Source organism: Globicephala melas, chromosome 11, assembly GCF_963455315.2.
Source record: "Globicephala melas chromosome 11, mGloMel1.2, whole genome shotgun sequence".
NCBI lineage: Eukaryota > Metazoa > Chordata > Mammalia > Artiodactyla > Delphinidae > Globicephala > Globicephala melas.
This window is the reverse complement of record NC_083324.2, coordinates 24,480,577-24,498,438: the sequence shown is the minus strand read 5'-3', so window position 1 is coordinate 24,498,438 and position 17,862 is coordinate 24,480,577. Positions and strand designations below refer to the sequence as shown.

The following is a 17,862-nucleotide window of genomic DNA, read 5'->3' as shown; positions in this document are numbered from 1 at the left end:
AGACTGCAGGCTCAGTAGTCATGGCACACGGGCTTAGTTGCTCTGTGGCATGTGGGATCTTCCCGGACCAGGGCCCGAACCTGTGTCCCCTGCATTGGCAGGCAGATTCTTAACCACTGGGCCACCAGGGAAGCCCCTTTCAATACATTCTTTTCTAAAAATTTGAGTTTCACATATTACTCTGTATTAGGAATTCCTCTGTTATATTTTCCTTTGCTCAACGTAATTTTTCCTTACTAATGGACATAACTTTAAAGGCAATTTATTGCAAAAGCTAAGTACAAAATTCTAAGCTTATAGGTGACATCCATTTTTATAACATTTAAACTCCTCTGTGGTAACCAAATGATGATGATAAAAATGGTAACAGTAACAATAATGCTCAGTAATTAATACTAGCCCACGCTTTACATCCATTACCTCATCTAACTCTCACGAAAATGTGACAGGGTAGGCATGATCCACAACATTCATGTCCTTCTACACACAGGGAAAACTGAGATGCAGAGAGGCAAACTCAAGTTCCCAAGATCATATAAATAGTAAGGGGTAGAAACAACATGAGTTTTTAGGGGAGCTCTTAACCACTATACTTCCCTAACTCCCAGGAAAAGATTTCATCATCCACCCCTGTCTGCAGTCAGCATTTGTCATGAGCATGAAGACAGAAATATGGACTGTCCCCTCCTTCTGGTTGGAAAATAACCCTGGAGGTATAGTTCACTCATCTCCGATTTCCTAGGTTAGTTCTGAAAGAGGGTGTTACGAGACCCAAGCCTTTTCCCTCACTCCCATGTCCTTAGGATAATTATACTTTCTTACCCTTGCTGATTTTTCTAATTACAAAATATATGCTAGAATATTATTTGAGTGGAAATATATATTCAAACCCCACAGACATGTATAATGTAGTTAAGAAAATAAATTCTTTAAATTCCTTACTTAACTCAAACTCAAGTGTTAATAGATACTTCCAGAATTTTTCTAGACATAGAACTATATCTACATATTCATGGAAAACAAATATATACATATAATAACACAGCAGATATGTGTATATGCCCATGTATTTTACAAAGGTGAGACACTTCATATGTTATTCAAAAATGTCCTTTGTTATTGTTCCCTGAACAGCAGATCTTCAACGTTAATCTATTGGGTTGGCCAAAAAAGTTCTTTCGGGTTTTTCTGCAACATCTTATGGAAAAACCCAAATGAACTTTTTGGCCAACACGCAGTATTTGAGAAGAACAGACTTACCTATGTTTTTAATTATTTTATAGATTAATTGATCATTTTGTTTTTCTTTTTTATGGTACATAAAACTATGGTGAATCTTAATAGGGAATCTCAACAATAGAGCCAAAGTACAACATTTAAAAAATTGAGTATTGGTTAAGAAATTACATTATCTTAGATTTTCTAGAATGGTTTCAGTTTTATGTAATTTTTTCCTTTCCAGTACAGGTTATTTGTTAAATATTTAACTATATAATATTAAGTTTTTAATTTTGAAAGACTTTTCACATCTCTATATTCTCAAACTTCAATCCTTATACCTTACACCATGCAAAAAAATTAACTTAAAATGGATCACAGACCTAAATGTAAATTATACAACTTCTAAAAGAAATATAGCAGAAAAAGACTGCATTTTGACTTTGAGTTAGGCCAAGATTTCTTAGCTTCTACACTAAAAACACAATCCACAAGGGGAAAAAAAAAGTGAAAAATTAGACTTCATAAAAATTAAGAACTTCTGGCTCTTCAAAAGACACAGTTAAGACAATGGAAAGAAAAGCCAGACTTATACAAAATGTTTGCAAATCACACATATAATAAAGGAATTGTATCCAGAATATATGAAGAACTCTTAAAACTCAAAAAAGAAAAAAAAGGAAACTACAACCCAATTAAGAAAAAATAAGCAAAGGATTTATATATTCTAAGCAGCTAGATATATTCTTCATATATAATACCATAATTTATATATACACCATAGTTTAGTTGTCTAACTCTTTAGGGAAATTATTAATCTTATGCTTCCTCCAGCTCTTCAGTTTCAATGATTAGGATGTTATGCTAATTGCTTTTTTTGTACAAGGCTTGTTAAATCGTAGGAGAGAAGACCATCAGCACACGATCAGTCCTTTTACAATAAATTTACATCAGTAGCTGCTAGAGAAAGAGAAAGAAGGGAAATGGAAAAAGAGAGAGAGATTCAGGTAGAAATAATGGTACTTTACTCTATAAAATAGACTTCTCCGTTTTCGGTATAGGCCATCTCCCAGTTTTCAGGTAGAGGACCTAAATTATCCTCTGCAGAAAGAGGTAGGTATTGAGGGAACTTCTGAGAAGGGTCCGTGATGGGAGCGGCGATGATGCTACTATTGACAGGCGGGAGCGTTGCTTCTTGAAGACTGTGCTCTTCTTGGTCACCAGAATCGGCTGTTTAATCATGGGGAGAGAAAAAAACCATCGTCAATCATACCCCAAACTGAGGTGTTCACTACTGTGGGCATCTATATTCTTAAAAGCCTTCATCCTTTCCTAATTGCTGGACATCGACTATACTGTTTTATTTAGATGAAAGTTCTTTTAATAGAAAACATCAAAATGATGAATCAACTTGATTTTACTGAAAAAGAAAGAAGGGAAAAACATGCTCAAATAATGAATTGCTCACAATCTTGGAAATATCAAAGAAGAAACACATTCATGACTCAAACCCTCAAGTCCCTTAAACTAAGAAGGCCATCAGGTCACAGACTGAGCTGCACTCTCATCCCGTAGGTATCATTTGGTTTCATGACTGAAGAGGACTTTTGGAGGCAAGAAAAAAATCAATTCCAAAAAGTTTAGAATATAAAGACAGCTCTACCACTGAGTCAGATTCTAGCCTCCTTGGGAAAAGTGAGGAGAATGTTACTGTGAAAACCAGGACAGTTACCTCCAGAACAGTATTGTGTTGGTGGACTGCTTTGACTTGAGTCCTGAAGGCTCTAAGTACCTGAGTCTCCTTGCCTTCTTATTAACTAGAAACATCAGGAGGTGATGTCATCGAAGTCTCCACAAACGGCATTGTTGACATTCTCAATCTCCATGGGGCTTTAAAACATATTAATCTGGGGATGTAGTCATTTTCTATCTCCCACAGTAATTCTCCTGCAGACATTTCTGATTTACTCAAAGCAGACTGAGGAATAATAAAAGGCTGTTTTCAAATCTTCCCCCGATCAATAGCTCCCAACAACACACATGAGAATAAAGGTAATCCAAAAGTTGGATGGAGGACATGTCAAGCCTATTAAATAACCACCTCCACCCAAAATCCACCACCGTTGACGAGGCCAAGTGGCCTTTCCCTGCCTTGCATCTATCCCCTCGTCTTCTGGTACAACCGCTCAGATCTCCATTCGGAAATCATCTCCTCCATTCAAGGTCCATGTGGTCCAGGTGGGGACTGACTATACCCACTCCAAGTTCATGCAGTGGGCCCAAGTCACACCCATATCACTCTTGCCTTTATGACTGGATCAAGCACATGGTCCAAGGCAAACTAGTGTAGGCATGGAAGTGCCTGCTGGAACTATCAAGCAAGAGGTAGCCTCTTGATGCTGAAGTTATTAAGCTGATAGATTCCCATGTTGTAAAGCTTGGCAAGACTTGTCTGAAAATTAAACTCATGTAGAGGAAAGCAGAGATAAAATACAGAGAAAGTCGCCTAATACCCCTGATGAAGCCTCTCTGATTTCATGTACTCCTGGCCTCTTCAATTGCTTGATCTCCTAAATTCCCTTTCCTGCTGAAACCGATTTGAGTTGATTTTACAATTTGCACTGATGAGTGCAGGTTAATACAACAACTATTAAGTTTGAAGGAAAAAGAGGAAATTAGGCCACTATGGAAGAAAAAATTTGAAATTACTAATCAATAGCAAAAATTCAAAACATGGCAAGAATTAAGAGATTCACCCTTAATTCTCTAGGAGGGAAAATGTATTCATTTCTGGTACATCATTGGAAGGTACCCTTCTTAAGCTTAAGTGTATATAAGAATCACCTGGAGAGATTTTTGTTTGTTTGTTTTGTTTTGTTTAATATTTATTTATTTATTTGGTTGCACCAGGTCTTAGATGTGGCATGGGGGCTCCTTAGTTGCTGCTCGCCAGCTCCTTAGCTGCAGCATGTGGGCTCCTTAGTTGCAGCATGTGGGCTCCTTAGTTGTGGCATGTGAACTCCTAGTTGCAGCATGCGTGTGGGATCTAATTCCCTAACCAGGGACGAACCCAGGCCCCCTGCATTGGGCGTGTGGAGTCAACCACTGTGCTACCAGTGAAGTCCCTGGAGAGATTGCTAAAATGCAGACATGGCTCCCTACTTCAGACAACAGATTTGGAATTAGGTTCAAAAACGTGTATTTTGAGAGCACCCAGGTGATGGAGATTCAAATACAAGCATTACACTTTGAAGACAGAGATACAAAAATTGCTCAACAACAAAAAATCACTAGAACCTTTAGCTTCTAGGAGGGGTTTTGCTCAGCTGGCAATGTGACAGGGTACGGTGCAGCCTCGGGGTACAAATTCCTATGACCACTGATGCCAGGTCGGAGACACAAATGATGTATGTCTAGAACACTGGAGAGGGTGTATCCTTTCTGAAAGGAGCAGAGAACTCAGCGCCAGACAATTAGCATCCTGGGGAAAAGTGTACTCAGGGTTTCCGGATTTCTGATTTTTTCAAGAGAAGGTGGAAATCTATATTTTTATGCAAAACCTTCTAATTTTCCAATCCTAATTCCTTTTAAAAATAAAGCGGTGTAGCACAAGCAAGAAAATGAAAGATAGTGATTATAAGCACTGACTCTGAAGCCAGAATGCTTGAGTTTGAATCCTGGCTTTACTCTTGACTAACTTGGGAAACACACTCAACCTCTATGTGCCTTAGTTTCCTTATCTGTAAAGTGGGGATAATAACAGTACTTACCTCATAAGGTTGTGGAGAGGAATAGTTTATGTAAAGCACTCAGTACAGTAAACATCATCTTATTCATTAAAGTTGTTATTATTAAATTTTGTTTGCAGGTCAGAGCTGGCCCTCAGGCTGCCAATTCATTACAAATAGGCAGAAAAAGGATGGATTTGACAGCAAACCACAGAACAAATCATAGTGTGCCTATTTCTAACTATGTGACGTTAGAAGAGACTTTACCTTTCTGAGCATTTGTTTCCTCATCTGTAAAATGGGCATAACACACATACCACAAAAAGGGAACTACATGAAAAACGCCTGCAAAAGTGCCTGGAGCTCAGTGAGTGCTCAACAGAGCTCAGGACTTGGATGTGCTACTGGAAACACCAAGGGTCGAGGTCAGTGATCATCTATTAATATGATATTTAAGAGTCAGAGAAGTGCTGGGACAATAGTAGACATTCCAATAATTTTACTGAAACATTTTAATTAACCTATTTTAATAGAAACTGGATGTAACAGGAAAAGGGTGGTGGCCACAGGTGGGCCACTACATATGAAAAGAGAAACAACTTGCTTTAATCCTGAAGGTACACAATTCATGGAAGGGGAGGGAAAGAAGGGGGGAGGAAAAAGTCCTGCCGGTACTTCAAAACCTCGACTACACGAAGGGAATATTAGCTCACTGAAAAAATATATATGTAATTTTAATTTACTACAGAAATAAGAAATCCCTCCAGCAACTAGACCTTATTTTAAATTATCCAAATATATTTTATTTTATATGTTTTCAGTGTCTTCTTAAAGAAAAAAAGCTTTATTTACATATGATTGACATACAAAAAGCTATAGATATTAATTTTTCAGCTTTACTGAGGTATAATTGACAAAGCTGTAAGATATTTAAAATTCACATTGTGATGATTTGATACACATGTACATTGTCAAAGAATTCCTCCCATCTGGTTAATTGTTAAAAAAAGGTGACAGATATTTAATGTATACAACTTGATATGTTTGGTTTTCTGTTTCTTCCTTCTAGTTCGGGAGAACCTTAAAACAATCTCATTCTCTGAAAGAAAATCAGAAGTCCAAAAATGAGAGACTGGGGCACACATAGAGCAGATTCCAAAATTTCACAGTCCTAATCATGGCTTTGACTTTACACATGCTCTGACTTCAAAAACGCTTTCATTTAATTTACCAAACATTTAAGAGCACTGCTATCACTCTCTTACTAAAGATTGCCAATGCATCCAAAGAGGACAGGTAGAATGAATTACTGGAACACAGAGTGGGTAAGCAAACAGGAGGCTGGATTCTTGCATTGTCTAGTGAGCTTATTAACACACACTATTCCTCAGTGTTCTCATCTGCAAAATGGGGAAGATAATACTTAGGCAGCCTATCAAGATCTCCAGGAGGTTTATAGGATACCTGTGAAAATGATTCATAACCGTAAATAAACATGTAAAACATGTTCATTCATGGTAAGTCAGAAGCTTCCCAGCATTTACATACACTGACACACTTGGGAGCATTTGAAGGTGACTTTGACAACATAAGCTCATGTCAAATATACATTCTGGAGCTTATTTGAAATTACACATGCATTCAGATTTATGTGCCTCCCTCACTGTGTACATAACCAGTCAAAACCTTTGAGGCTACAAAGGGCTAATAAACTTGATTTAAAACACAAATGACACAGTGGATGAGCCACGCAGATTCTGGAGTCAGACTTTTTGGGCTGAAATGACAGCTTTCACCCTCACTGGCTTTGCGATACTGGACAAGCAATTAGACCTCCCTAGTATATGCATGAGAGCTTAGCAAAGTGCCTGCCACAGAGCACTGGGGAACCATTAGCTCTTTTGGTAATATCATTATCTCTTGACATTCCAAAGCAATATCTTACCATTAACTGCTAATGAAAAAGCAGCATCAGCAGTCTAATGTTCAACAACAGGGAGGCTGTTGGGAAAACAAGCTTAAGAACACAACTAAATAACATTTTTGGTGTCTCTTAGAGGTGGTTAATGGATGGATCAGCAACTTTTTAGTTGCAGTGGTTTGTTATATATTTTTCAAGTTGTCTATAATGAACAAAATACTTTCACAAATGTTTTAATTTATTTGTATAAATAACTGTGTGCTTTGCCCAACAGTGTAAGTCTACCTTCATGAAGCACAAATTAACAGTGTTCTCTCTCCAGGGCCTCCTTTAGGTCTGTAATTTGGGCATAACTTGTAGGAGACTGTCCTACTGCCTTGTGTTCAACAGTCAAGTTCTACGGTGAGAATCTGGGATGACTTCTCATTACTCAGCTCCTGCCTCCATCTTTGGTTGCAGAAAGGAAGGAAGGAAGGAAGGAAGGAAGGAAGGAAGGAAGGAAGAAGCGACCTCCCCAGGATGCTCCTGGCCTTAAACTCCCTGCTCTTTTATCAGCAGATAGTGCTAATGTTATTTAGGCATGTTATTTAGACATTTTGTGCCCCCTTCAAAAGAACCAAGCAGAAGTCAGCTGAGATCGTACCAAGAGCCTGTTATTAAAAATATCCTGGTAAATATCATTTTAAATAGCTCCATAGTGTTTGTACATTTGAATCTGACACTCATGCCTCTATCACAAATGGCTCAACCAGAAGTCAAGACTTCATTATGGTACTGCCACTCTGTGCTCGAAGCAGCTGGTGGATTGCTACTTAAAGAGGTTCAGAGCGCAAGATGCTTTGACACAGCTAGCTTGATACACATATCACAGACTGGGTAGTCTCAATTATTTGAAAGAATTCATATGAGTCAGGGTATGACATGTTGTCAGCTGTCATACTTGCAGTTTGGTAAGTGAGGAGGCATTTATTCAAAATATCCCTTCTGTATTGAAGATACCCTATCACTTGTATATCTCAGAATCAAGTCTCTCTCCATGCATCCCATCAGGCGCCACTTGGCTTTCTTTTTTTGTGCAGAAACTAATGATCAGACTGCCTTTAGCAATGATGACCCAGGCCCAGGTGGTTTTTTTTTTTTTTCCCCAACACCAGGAGTTCAAGTAGGGATGTTATGAGGTCAGATTTTCTGAGGCCTGGCTTCTAGAGACAGAGATTTACAGTGGTTAGAAATTGGAAAAGCATCAAGACCTACACTCAACTATCCCTACTCTGTTCTTGCTTTGTACTGAGAAATCTACTTAGTTAATGGAGGACAAATAAAGGCACCCAAGCTTCTTGGGGACCATCCAGTCAGCTTGGCAGAACTGTTTCGATGCATGTTACCCCCAAGGTCTTTCTATTTCTGTGACCACATCTACATTTTTGGGTTATATCATAATTTGCTATTCTTATTTGTTGGAAGATCAAGACATTAAAATAGTGGCTATTTTTTCTTCAAGGAAGTATTGTCTTTTTTTTTCATAATCTGCTTTTATTTCGGCGAGGACTACTATAAACGGATAAAATATTTTGAAGTGGATGTAATTAACTGATTTCAATAAACAAATATGTAGCAATGGGTAAATTTATTCCAGGTATTGCAACTGTAGGTCAGCCACTGGCCTAATCCATTCTAATTGAGAAAATGGAAATTTTCCTGGACTCGAATTCTTAGAGCTGGAAGGGGGAACCTAGATGTGATCTGATCCTAACCAGTCATTTTACAGATGAGAGCAGTTAGACAGTATGTTCATAATAAGACAGCTACCACGAACAAAGCTAGGACAGCAAGCCAGGACTCCTCCTTTCCCTAGTGCTTCTTATGGAAGGGTTGGGTTACCGTTACAATGATAAGCCATCAAAGAATTTTTTAAATTGTTGCCTTGAAAAATTTTAGCCTTCAGAAAGGCCCATACAGGCAGGAGAAAGCATTCAACTAACACAAACTTTTTTCTAAATATCCTAGTAGACTTGGTAGCACAAGGAGGAAAATACAGAACTGTAACTCTAAAATATCAAAGAAAATAAGTATAGGAAAAACAGAAAAAACAAGCGGTCATCAAAGTCACAACATTATCGACGAGTAACTCATGTCTTATTCAGTTGCGACACTGTGAGTTACTATACAAGGTCAAACCCCCAAAGAGTCAAAAATATTACTGAACAGTTCTGGGTCACTGCGCTAACCCAAGGAATGTATATCACAGCCTCTGTGAACGGTGCCTCCAGGGAACGTGCAATTCCTAACCTGTACATCCTTATTCAGAGGACTTGTCCTTGAAGATCTCCTCATAAAATACAGCCTACCGAAGCTTGGGCGTAGATAGCCCTGAATGTATATATAAAAATATAATGCAATGAGTAATATATGCTATATAATATAAAATACATATGCAGTATAGAATCTTATAGTATTTATTACTTTTTCATCTTTTCCCTCTTAGGGAATATAGCAGAATTTGCATAAGTTAACACATGATTTATTTCCATTGTATCTCTACTTGCAAAGGTATGAGAAAAAAGGATGCTGCTAGCCTTCCATACAGCATCAAGTGATATTAAACTATTAAACAAATTCTCCTATTTGTCTTTACAAGCAATCAGCCATAATTATGATGGAGCAGTGTCAAGACTAAGTAATGAATGAACAAAACAGATTTTTATGGATATCATTTTGAACAGAAAGAAAGGATGCTCGTTATTCTTGATTTCCTTCCACAAACACTGCCCTCCTGCCCCTTTAAGATAGCTGGGTGAAGTTAAAATACTCTTGCCAAGAAGCATGAAAAACAGACCAGAGAAAAGACCATCTCTTCCCCAAGCACCATGTGGTCAGAGTTTGAATTCTGGAAATCCTTCCAAATTCCTCCTGAGAATAGAAACCTTCTTGTAACTCTTCACAAAAGCCTCCCCCAGCCCTCCTTCCCTAAGTCCAACGAGGGAGAACATCATCTGGTCTTTACCTGTAAAGCTACTGTTCATTTCAGGAACATCATCCTCTTCCTCATTCTCCGCGTGGACTATGCCAGCATTTTGCATATCATTGTAGGACTTGGTTCGCTTTGGGGTTGACTGCTTGGAGCCAGAATGAAGGCTTTGCAAGGCATCCGTCGTGATCACTTTCCCACTGAGTGGCTGGCTAGGAGGTTTGGGTGTCCCATAATAGTTTCCTAGGTGATGGAGAGACACATTTGCATGTTTCAGAAAGAATACTTTGTTTCTCTCAAGACTGCAAATCCAAATCTCTCAGCCCATTAAAAAAATTTTTTTTTAAACTAGAAAACCAGAACAAACTGTATTTCATTTCTAGAATGGGTTAGAAAACATGTCAGTCCTACCCAGTTAGACATGGTGATTTCGGAAGCCAGGAGGAAAGCTGCATTGTGATGGGGCAAAGAACCTACTAGGGCTAAAAATAAAGGCGTCTGTGCTGAATGGCAGAGCTTCATCCTCATTACATTTGAATTTCAATCGGTCACCTTCTTACATATATGCACCAGCATAATGCAGAATCCAATTTAGAGAGAGTGGCACACAAAATAACAAATTCATTACTGCCGGCACCCTTACAGGCCAACAAAGTTGAGGTCACCCTCCATTAATAAGGGGACTCCTCAAGAGGGAACCAGGGCAATATTTTTTTAAAAAGGAAAGTGAACACCACGTGGCGCCTCTTTAACTGAATGGCAGGCCTGACTCTCAAGGTCATGTGTGGTTGGAACAAATCCTCACCCAGTTTTAAGAGGAAACTCTTGTGTCGACAGTGGCATCCCTCATGGGTCACTCGTTTAGTAAGTGCCCATTTTCACTTTTAGCCACTTCCCCCAGAGTTTGCCGCAGGTCTGACTGTCATGTGTGCTAAGTGACTCTGAGTGGTGCCTGTATGGGTTTTTACATTTTAATTTTTATTTTAATATGTGTATTCTTTTTTTTTTTTTTTTTTGCGGTACGCGGGCCTCTCACTGTTGTGGCCTCTCCCGTTGTGCAGCACAGGCTCCGGACGCGCAGGCTCAGCGGCCATGGCTCACGGGCCCAGCCGCTCAGCGGCATGCGGGATCCTCCCGGACTGGGGCACAAACCTGTGTCCCCTGCATCGGCAGGTGGACTCTCAACCACTGCGCCGCCAGGGAAGCCCTAATGTGTGTATATTTTTAATGTGCAGTAGAAAAATCTAACTAGTAAGTGATGTTAGTAAAATATAACATTTACTTCTAAAACTTAAGTGATAAAACAATACTTTATAAAACTGACTTTTTTAAACTTGCAGTTAAACCTGAAGTTTAAAAAAGCAGCTAAATTTAATAAGAAATTAATTGAGTAAATAATAGCAATGGTAACGATGAGTTTCCTTTTGAACACCTAAGGTAAAAATTGAGTTCTTTTAAAGAAAACCTGAAGTAAATAAAAGATACTATGTTAAGATATAGACAAAATCATGAAGGTGAGTCATGAATGGCCAAAGTTTGAAAAATACAGCTTATAATCAATAATATTCAGTGACTACATGATAAAAAAAAATCAACATCAGAATGCCATTGATCCATTCACCCTCTCACATCAAAGGAGTTAGGCCAGGAAGATAGATCATATTGAGTCCTTCAAAGAATCGTAAGTAGGGGGCTTCTCTGGTGGCCCCTGAAGCAGGGGACACGGGTTCATGCCCTGGTCCGGGAGGATCCTGCATGCCGCGGAGCGGCTAGGCCCGTGAGCCATGGCTGCTGAGCCTGCGCGTCCGGAGCCTGTGCTCTGCAACAGGAGAGGCCACAACAGTGAGAGGTCCGCGTACCGCAAAAAAAAAAAAAAAAAAAATCGTAAGTAGGGACTTCCCTGGTGGTCCAGTGGTAAAGAATCCGCCTTTCAAAGCAGAGGATGTGGGTTCGATCCCTGGTCAGGGAACTAAGATCCCACATGACTCGGTGCAACTAAGCCTGCGTGCCACAACTAGAGAGAAGCCCGTGCACCACCAATGAAGAGCCCACACGCCGCAACAAAGACCCACCGCAGCCAAAAAACAAAAAAAAGCCTAAGTAACGTTTGTAATTCTATGCTTAGTAAGGTATAATTTGTAAATAATAACAAATCCTGTACACAGTTGCTTCCCAAGAATCTTACGCATTGTCTAACCTCAGCACATAATTGTATAAAATACACATTTTATCATACAAGCACAAAAAGAAAAGGACACAGTAATATGCTGCTCAGCATGAGACACATAGGTGATAAAGAATTTATATCCATTAAATTTATCTTTATAATTAAAATTTCTTTCTTAACACAATTTCTCTGAAATATTTTTTGAATCATCAAATTTATGAGTATATGCACCCACTTTCTTTGAGAGTGGTGTAAACAGCATGTTGCAGCAGGGGAACCCTGAAAATGCATATTAAAAAGAGTGGTAGACGACCGAGCACCATGTTTGAATTTGAAGGAAACCAAATAGAAACCTGGTAAGTGCATTGTGGTGGCTTGTATTCAATTCAATCATTACAGTTCTTTCACAGAAAGTAATATTTCAACCTCTTCAAAAAACTTCTTTCAGGTTTCCAACTTAAAGGTATAGGGATTGAACAAAACTAGCTTGAAGAAAAGGCATCCATGTATGTTTTTAGAGACTAACAAAAGCACAGGGAAGAATGAACAAATGTATGAACCAAGACTCAACCCGCATTTCTAAAGAGGTTACAACCACAGGATGAATCGTGCCTTTGATGAAGTTGGAACACAGCCGCAGCACTGACTATTTTCATGAACTGAAGACTGTTAGTGAGGTTTAGGTAAGTAAAACAGCTAACTATTTACACAGTAATCTTCACCGTGGACAAAAGATGAGACAAACCTCTAACGAACCTAATTCTAATTCCTTATGATCACTATTATACAAAAACATCATGTACATTTTTGACTTAGAGGTTAAAGTAAGACCAATGTCTGCAAATAAGAATCTTACACTGAAAGATGTGACTAAAAGATAGGATCCTTTATTCATAATTTTATAATTATAATTTTGCAATCATTATCACTCATTTTCAGCGCCATTAAGCCAAGGGAATGTTCATGAAACTACCATCATTTAAAAATCAATTAAGGGCTTCCCTGGTGGCGCAGTGGTTCAGGGTCTGCCTGCCGATGCAGGGGACACGGGTTCGTGCTCCGGTCCACGAAGATCCCACATGCCACGGAGCAGCTGGGCCCGTGAGCCATGGCCGCTGGGCCTGCGTGTCCGGAGCCTGTGCTCCGCAACGGGAGAGGCCACAACAGAGAGAGGCCCGCGTACCGCAAAAAAAAAAAAAATCAGTTAAAACTTAGGCATCCTCAGTTTAGGACAGAAATAAATGTTTGAAAAAGAAACGTTCTAGTTAAATTTGACAAATATGTGTGGATTTTCCTCAGTTGTCAAGTTCAGGGTCTTTCTGAAGTTAATAAGTGATTAGCAGATTTCTCAATGCAATTACAAACTCCTCGCAAAAACCCACTTATTCATCATTGTTTCCTCTTTCTGGAAATTAGTTTTAAGATCAATTGGAGACAGATAAAAGCACATATTAATAGGTTGAACCGTACATAATTGGTGTTGTAAAAGAAAAACTGTCGAGTATCAGCAATTTCATTTGGGTTAATCTAATGTATAGGCATTGGGAGCGCTGGGCACATGGCAGTGACAAAGAACTTGGAAGAGGACAGCCTGGGATTCAAATGCCAACTTCACTGCTAATTGGTTATATAACCCTGGCCAAGTCATTTAACCATTTTTAAAAAAATCTTCATCCTCTTCTGTAAAATTGGGAATTTTAAGAATACCGAGTTTCTACCTAGAGTGCCTATTATGAGAATGCAATGAGATAGTCCATTTCATACCTTTAGCACACAAAAAAGGCTTCACTACAGGGAGGCTTGATAAATGCTACTTAATGTTAATAGTGTATGTTTCTAATGTTTAAAATGAGGTTCCTTACACCTTGTTGGAAGGATTAATGAGACAATGTGTCTGAAGTGCTTGCCACATGGTAACTGAGTACCATCCCTTTACTGATGTAAAGGAACAAGCAATGCCAATGACCAAATAACCTTGGGCAAGTTATTTACTCTCAGTCTCACTTTCTCTGTGCAATGGGAATGGTAGCATGAGCTTTAACAACATCACAGGATTATCATGAAAATCAAATGATGTAACTTTCTTTTCCTTTTTTTTTTTTTTTGCGGTACGCGGGCCTCCCACTGTTGTGGCCTCTCCCGGCGCAGAGCACAGTCTCCGGACGCGCAGGCTCAGCGGCCATGGCTCACGGGCCCAGCCGCTCAGCGGCATGCGGGATCCTCCCGGACCGGGGCACGAGCCTGCATCCCCTGCATCGGCAGGCAGACTCCCAACCACTGCGCCACCAGGGAAGCCCAAATGATGTAACTTTCTTGAAGGTATCCTGTAAACTATAAGGTATTATAAGTATGAGACCATGTAATTATTCAAATTTCTCCAGTATTTCTAATTTCCCGTATTGCCTACAACCTTTACAGAAAAGCTTCTATCTCGTGGTTTTCTAAGGGCAGAGGGTTCAACTTTCCTTTGCAGATATTTTTTAAAAAATCATCTGAATCAGTGACCAACATTTAAAAACTGAATATTTCTGATTAAAACCTGGATATACTGGGAGGTGCTGCCTGACAAACTGTAAAGTCTGGTTCTTTGGATTTGTCTTTTATAGGCAATGTTGGTGACAAGTGTGTGACCAAATTCACCAGGAACACACTCACTGAATTAAGGATTTCTGCACAAAGGTTTTGGCTCCTACCCTTGGTCTGCCCAGCCCTTGCCAGACAAACACCTGGCCTCAATCTAGAAGAGTGCCCTAAGGCTGTTGCAATGCAAAGGTCTGGGCAGGTTAAGGGGCATGCACACCGGAGGGATAGAAGAAAACCTCAAAAATCCTCTACAATTCACAGACTGGTCTTGGAGTGAATTGATTTTGGGTGAATCTGGTTTTGGACCCTGCACTTCTGGCTGATGGGGTCATGCCACAATCCCACGTTGTCTTTCCATGCAACCAAGGGCCAGATGGCTCATGCACTCCCCCATCTGCCACAGTTACCACCAGCACTGCCTCTACCAGGCCTATATACTCTCTCACTCCACCTACCCGGATGCCCAGGCACTTAAATTAAAAACCCCACCCTTCTGGGAGATTCTCCACCTTTATCAGTCATTCCCACTCTGGCCACCATCAGACCAAGCCTAACCATGGGAGAAACACAAACCTTACAGAGAGTATGCACAGGAGACTTCCTGTGAAGAATATATGAATTGCTTAATGGTACTAAATAAAAATCATTTGAAGAATTATAAATGAATAAAAGATTAATTTGGGTTATCACTTGGCAGTCTGCATCGTTTCTAAGAGACCTGACCATCTCACAGTCCCCATGTTAGCCGACACACATCTCCTGAGGTAGCCGGGCTCCCTCCCAAGTGACAATGTGAGAGTCCTGGCTACTATTTTCAGAACTGGTTCTACAATACAACTCAGCAGGGATGGTGGCTAGGGAGGGAGGGGAGGGCAGGGAAGACACAAGAGAAAGCCATCGCTGGCCTTAATTAACACGCACACACTTTGGTCACGAAGAAGCCAAAGAAAATATTTTCTGACACACATTTAAAAATTAATGGGGACTGAAAATCAATTTTTAGAGCTTGATAAAATATTGAAGGCGGACCGTAACCCTGAGTTTTAGGCCAGAATGAATCAAATCCATACAGCCTCTCGCTTTGTACAAATTTAGTATTCACTCATTCATTTCCTTACCAAGAACCTCTTGTTATGCCAGCCACTATGCTGGAAAGGTGAAAATGGGACTAAAACATGATCTTCACAAATGCTCTTCACAAATGTACATTGGTTTTTTAAACTTTGTGCAAATAATAGTTACATTAAATGGAGATTCTCTTTCAGAAGGTCAAGGTGAGGTCTGAAATTTTGAATTCTGTTGAATTTATCAGACTGTTTAATGAATCAGTACCTGTCTTTACGTCTAGACTGTAAGCTCCATGGAGGCAGCAGCCACATGTGTTTTGTGCACCACTGCATTCCCAAACCAAACATGGTCCCAGGCACACAGTGTCACTCAGTGATTCTTTGCAGGATGAGTAACCAAACAAGCGGAGACAGCACACATAAATCCCAGCTGGGGATGCTCCTCAATACCTATGATGTGGAACTGGTTTTCAATCGCATGACTCACAGCAGTTTCTCTCCAGTCCATCAATTCTATCTGAATGATCTCAGATCCATATCACTTCACTTTGCCAGTTGCTTGCTCAACACATAATGGACTCCCCCATTTGACACAGTTCCAACCAGCACTGCCTCCACCTGCCCTATACACTCTCTCACTCCACCTACCTGGACGCCCAGGCAGTTAAATTCAAAACCCCACCCTTCAGGGAAACTCTCCACCTTAACAATCATTTCCACTCTGGTCACCATCAGACCAAGCCTAGCCATGGGAGAAACACAAAGCTTACAGAGAGTATGCACAAGAGACTCCCTGCATCATTTCTAAGAGACACGAACCTGACCATCCCATAGTCCCCATGTTAGCCAACACACACTTCCTGAGGTGGCCGGGCTCCCACCACTTTCTTTTTACTCTTCCTTTTCCGACCCGCTCCACCCTACAAACCTATGACGTGCATGCACAGAAGGACAGTAAGCCCATGTCCTATAATTAGAGGTTTGTTCTTGCCAGTGCCATTTACCTTTGAATTTAAGACCAAAAAAGGGCAAAATAAGTTAATAGCTTTGTCAACCTAAGGTAAAGGACCTCTCTCTTTCCAGCCTCAGTTCTCATGGTATAAAGACTAGTATCCACCTAACAGAGACAGATGTCAACAGACCATGTGTATAAAGCACTCAGCATTATGCTGGCACAATAGTAGCATGTAATAAACCCCAGCATCTCAAACTGCGCCTGATGCTGTGAGCAGATAACAGCTCTCCTATGTAAAAGATGGCATTACCATCAAAGTATGTATTTAAAGAACAACATTAGGGCTTGCATGGTGGTGCAGTGTTAAGAATCCGCCTGCCAATGCAGGCGACACGGGTTTGAGCCCTGGTCCGGGAAGATCCCACATGCTGTGCGCACAACTACTGAGCCTGCACTCTAGAGACCGTGAACCACAACTGCTGAGCCCACACGCCGCAACTACTGAAGCCCACATGCCTAGAGCCCGTGCTCCGCAACAAGAGAAGCCACTGCAATGAGAAGCCCGCGCACCGCAACGAAGAGCAGCCCCCACTTGCCGCAACTAGAGAAGGCCTGTGCACAGCAACAAAAAGCCAACTCAGCCATAAATAAATAAATAAATAAATTTATAAAGAACAACATTAACAAAAAGTTACCTTTATTGTGCACCTACCAGGTCACTTCCCACACATTCACTAATTCTAATCTTTAACAATCCTACAGAAAAAAAAAACATACATCAATATTCCCATTTTCAGATGAAGAAACAGATTCACACAATGCATAAGTGATGACTGGCATTTAAACATGGATCTGTCCTGATCATCTATGCTCTCGACTCCAGGAATTGCTGGGGATCTCTAAGCAGAAAATTAAGTGAAACTTTCCTGGCCTCTGCCTCCTCGTCTTCACAGGCAGAGGAACGGACAATTGTCGCACAGATTTTCTTCGGTTCTTTCGTTACCAACAGAGAACACTGCATGGTAGAGTTTGCCAACAGAGCTTATCCCAACAGACGGCTGCTGAGGCCTGCCAAAGAACAGGACTCCAGATGGTCTCGTCTTCCTCAATGACAAACAAGAACTCTCTTCACCCCTGCTTTATCTCCGTGTCCCCTCAAAGCAGACCCTTGGCAGCTGCATTTTTGTAGACCTTCTAGGAAGCAGAACAGTACCATTATTGAAGGCTGACACCCCCCCTTCGTAATTAACATGCA

The 17,862-nt window shown here is 40.3% G+C and overlaps 1 protein-coding gene across 20 annotated transcripts in view; it reads right to left on the bottom strand.

The window, feature by feature from the left end:
- The window catches only part of MAGI1 (membrane associated guanylate kinase, WW and PDZ domain containing 1), a 622,562-nt gene that overhangs the window by 113,117 nt on the left and 491,583 nt on the right, over positions 1–17,862 (bottom strand). For all 20 annotated transcript variants that reach the window (XM_060308870.2, XM_060308872.1, XM_030867658.2 and 17 more), the window contains 2 exons: positions 9,872–10,078; positions 2,247–2,448 (listed from right to left, as the gene is read on the bottom strand). In XM_060308870.2, coding sequence (XP_060164853.1) covers positions 2,247–2,448; positions 9,872–10,078 — 409 coding nt within the window. The remainder of the gene's footprint in view (positions 1–2,246; positions 2,449–9,871; positions 10,079–17,862) is intronic.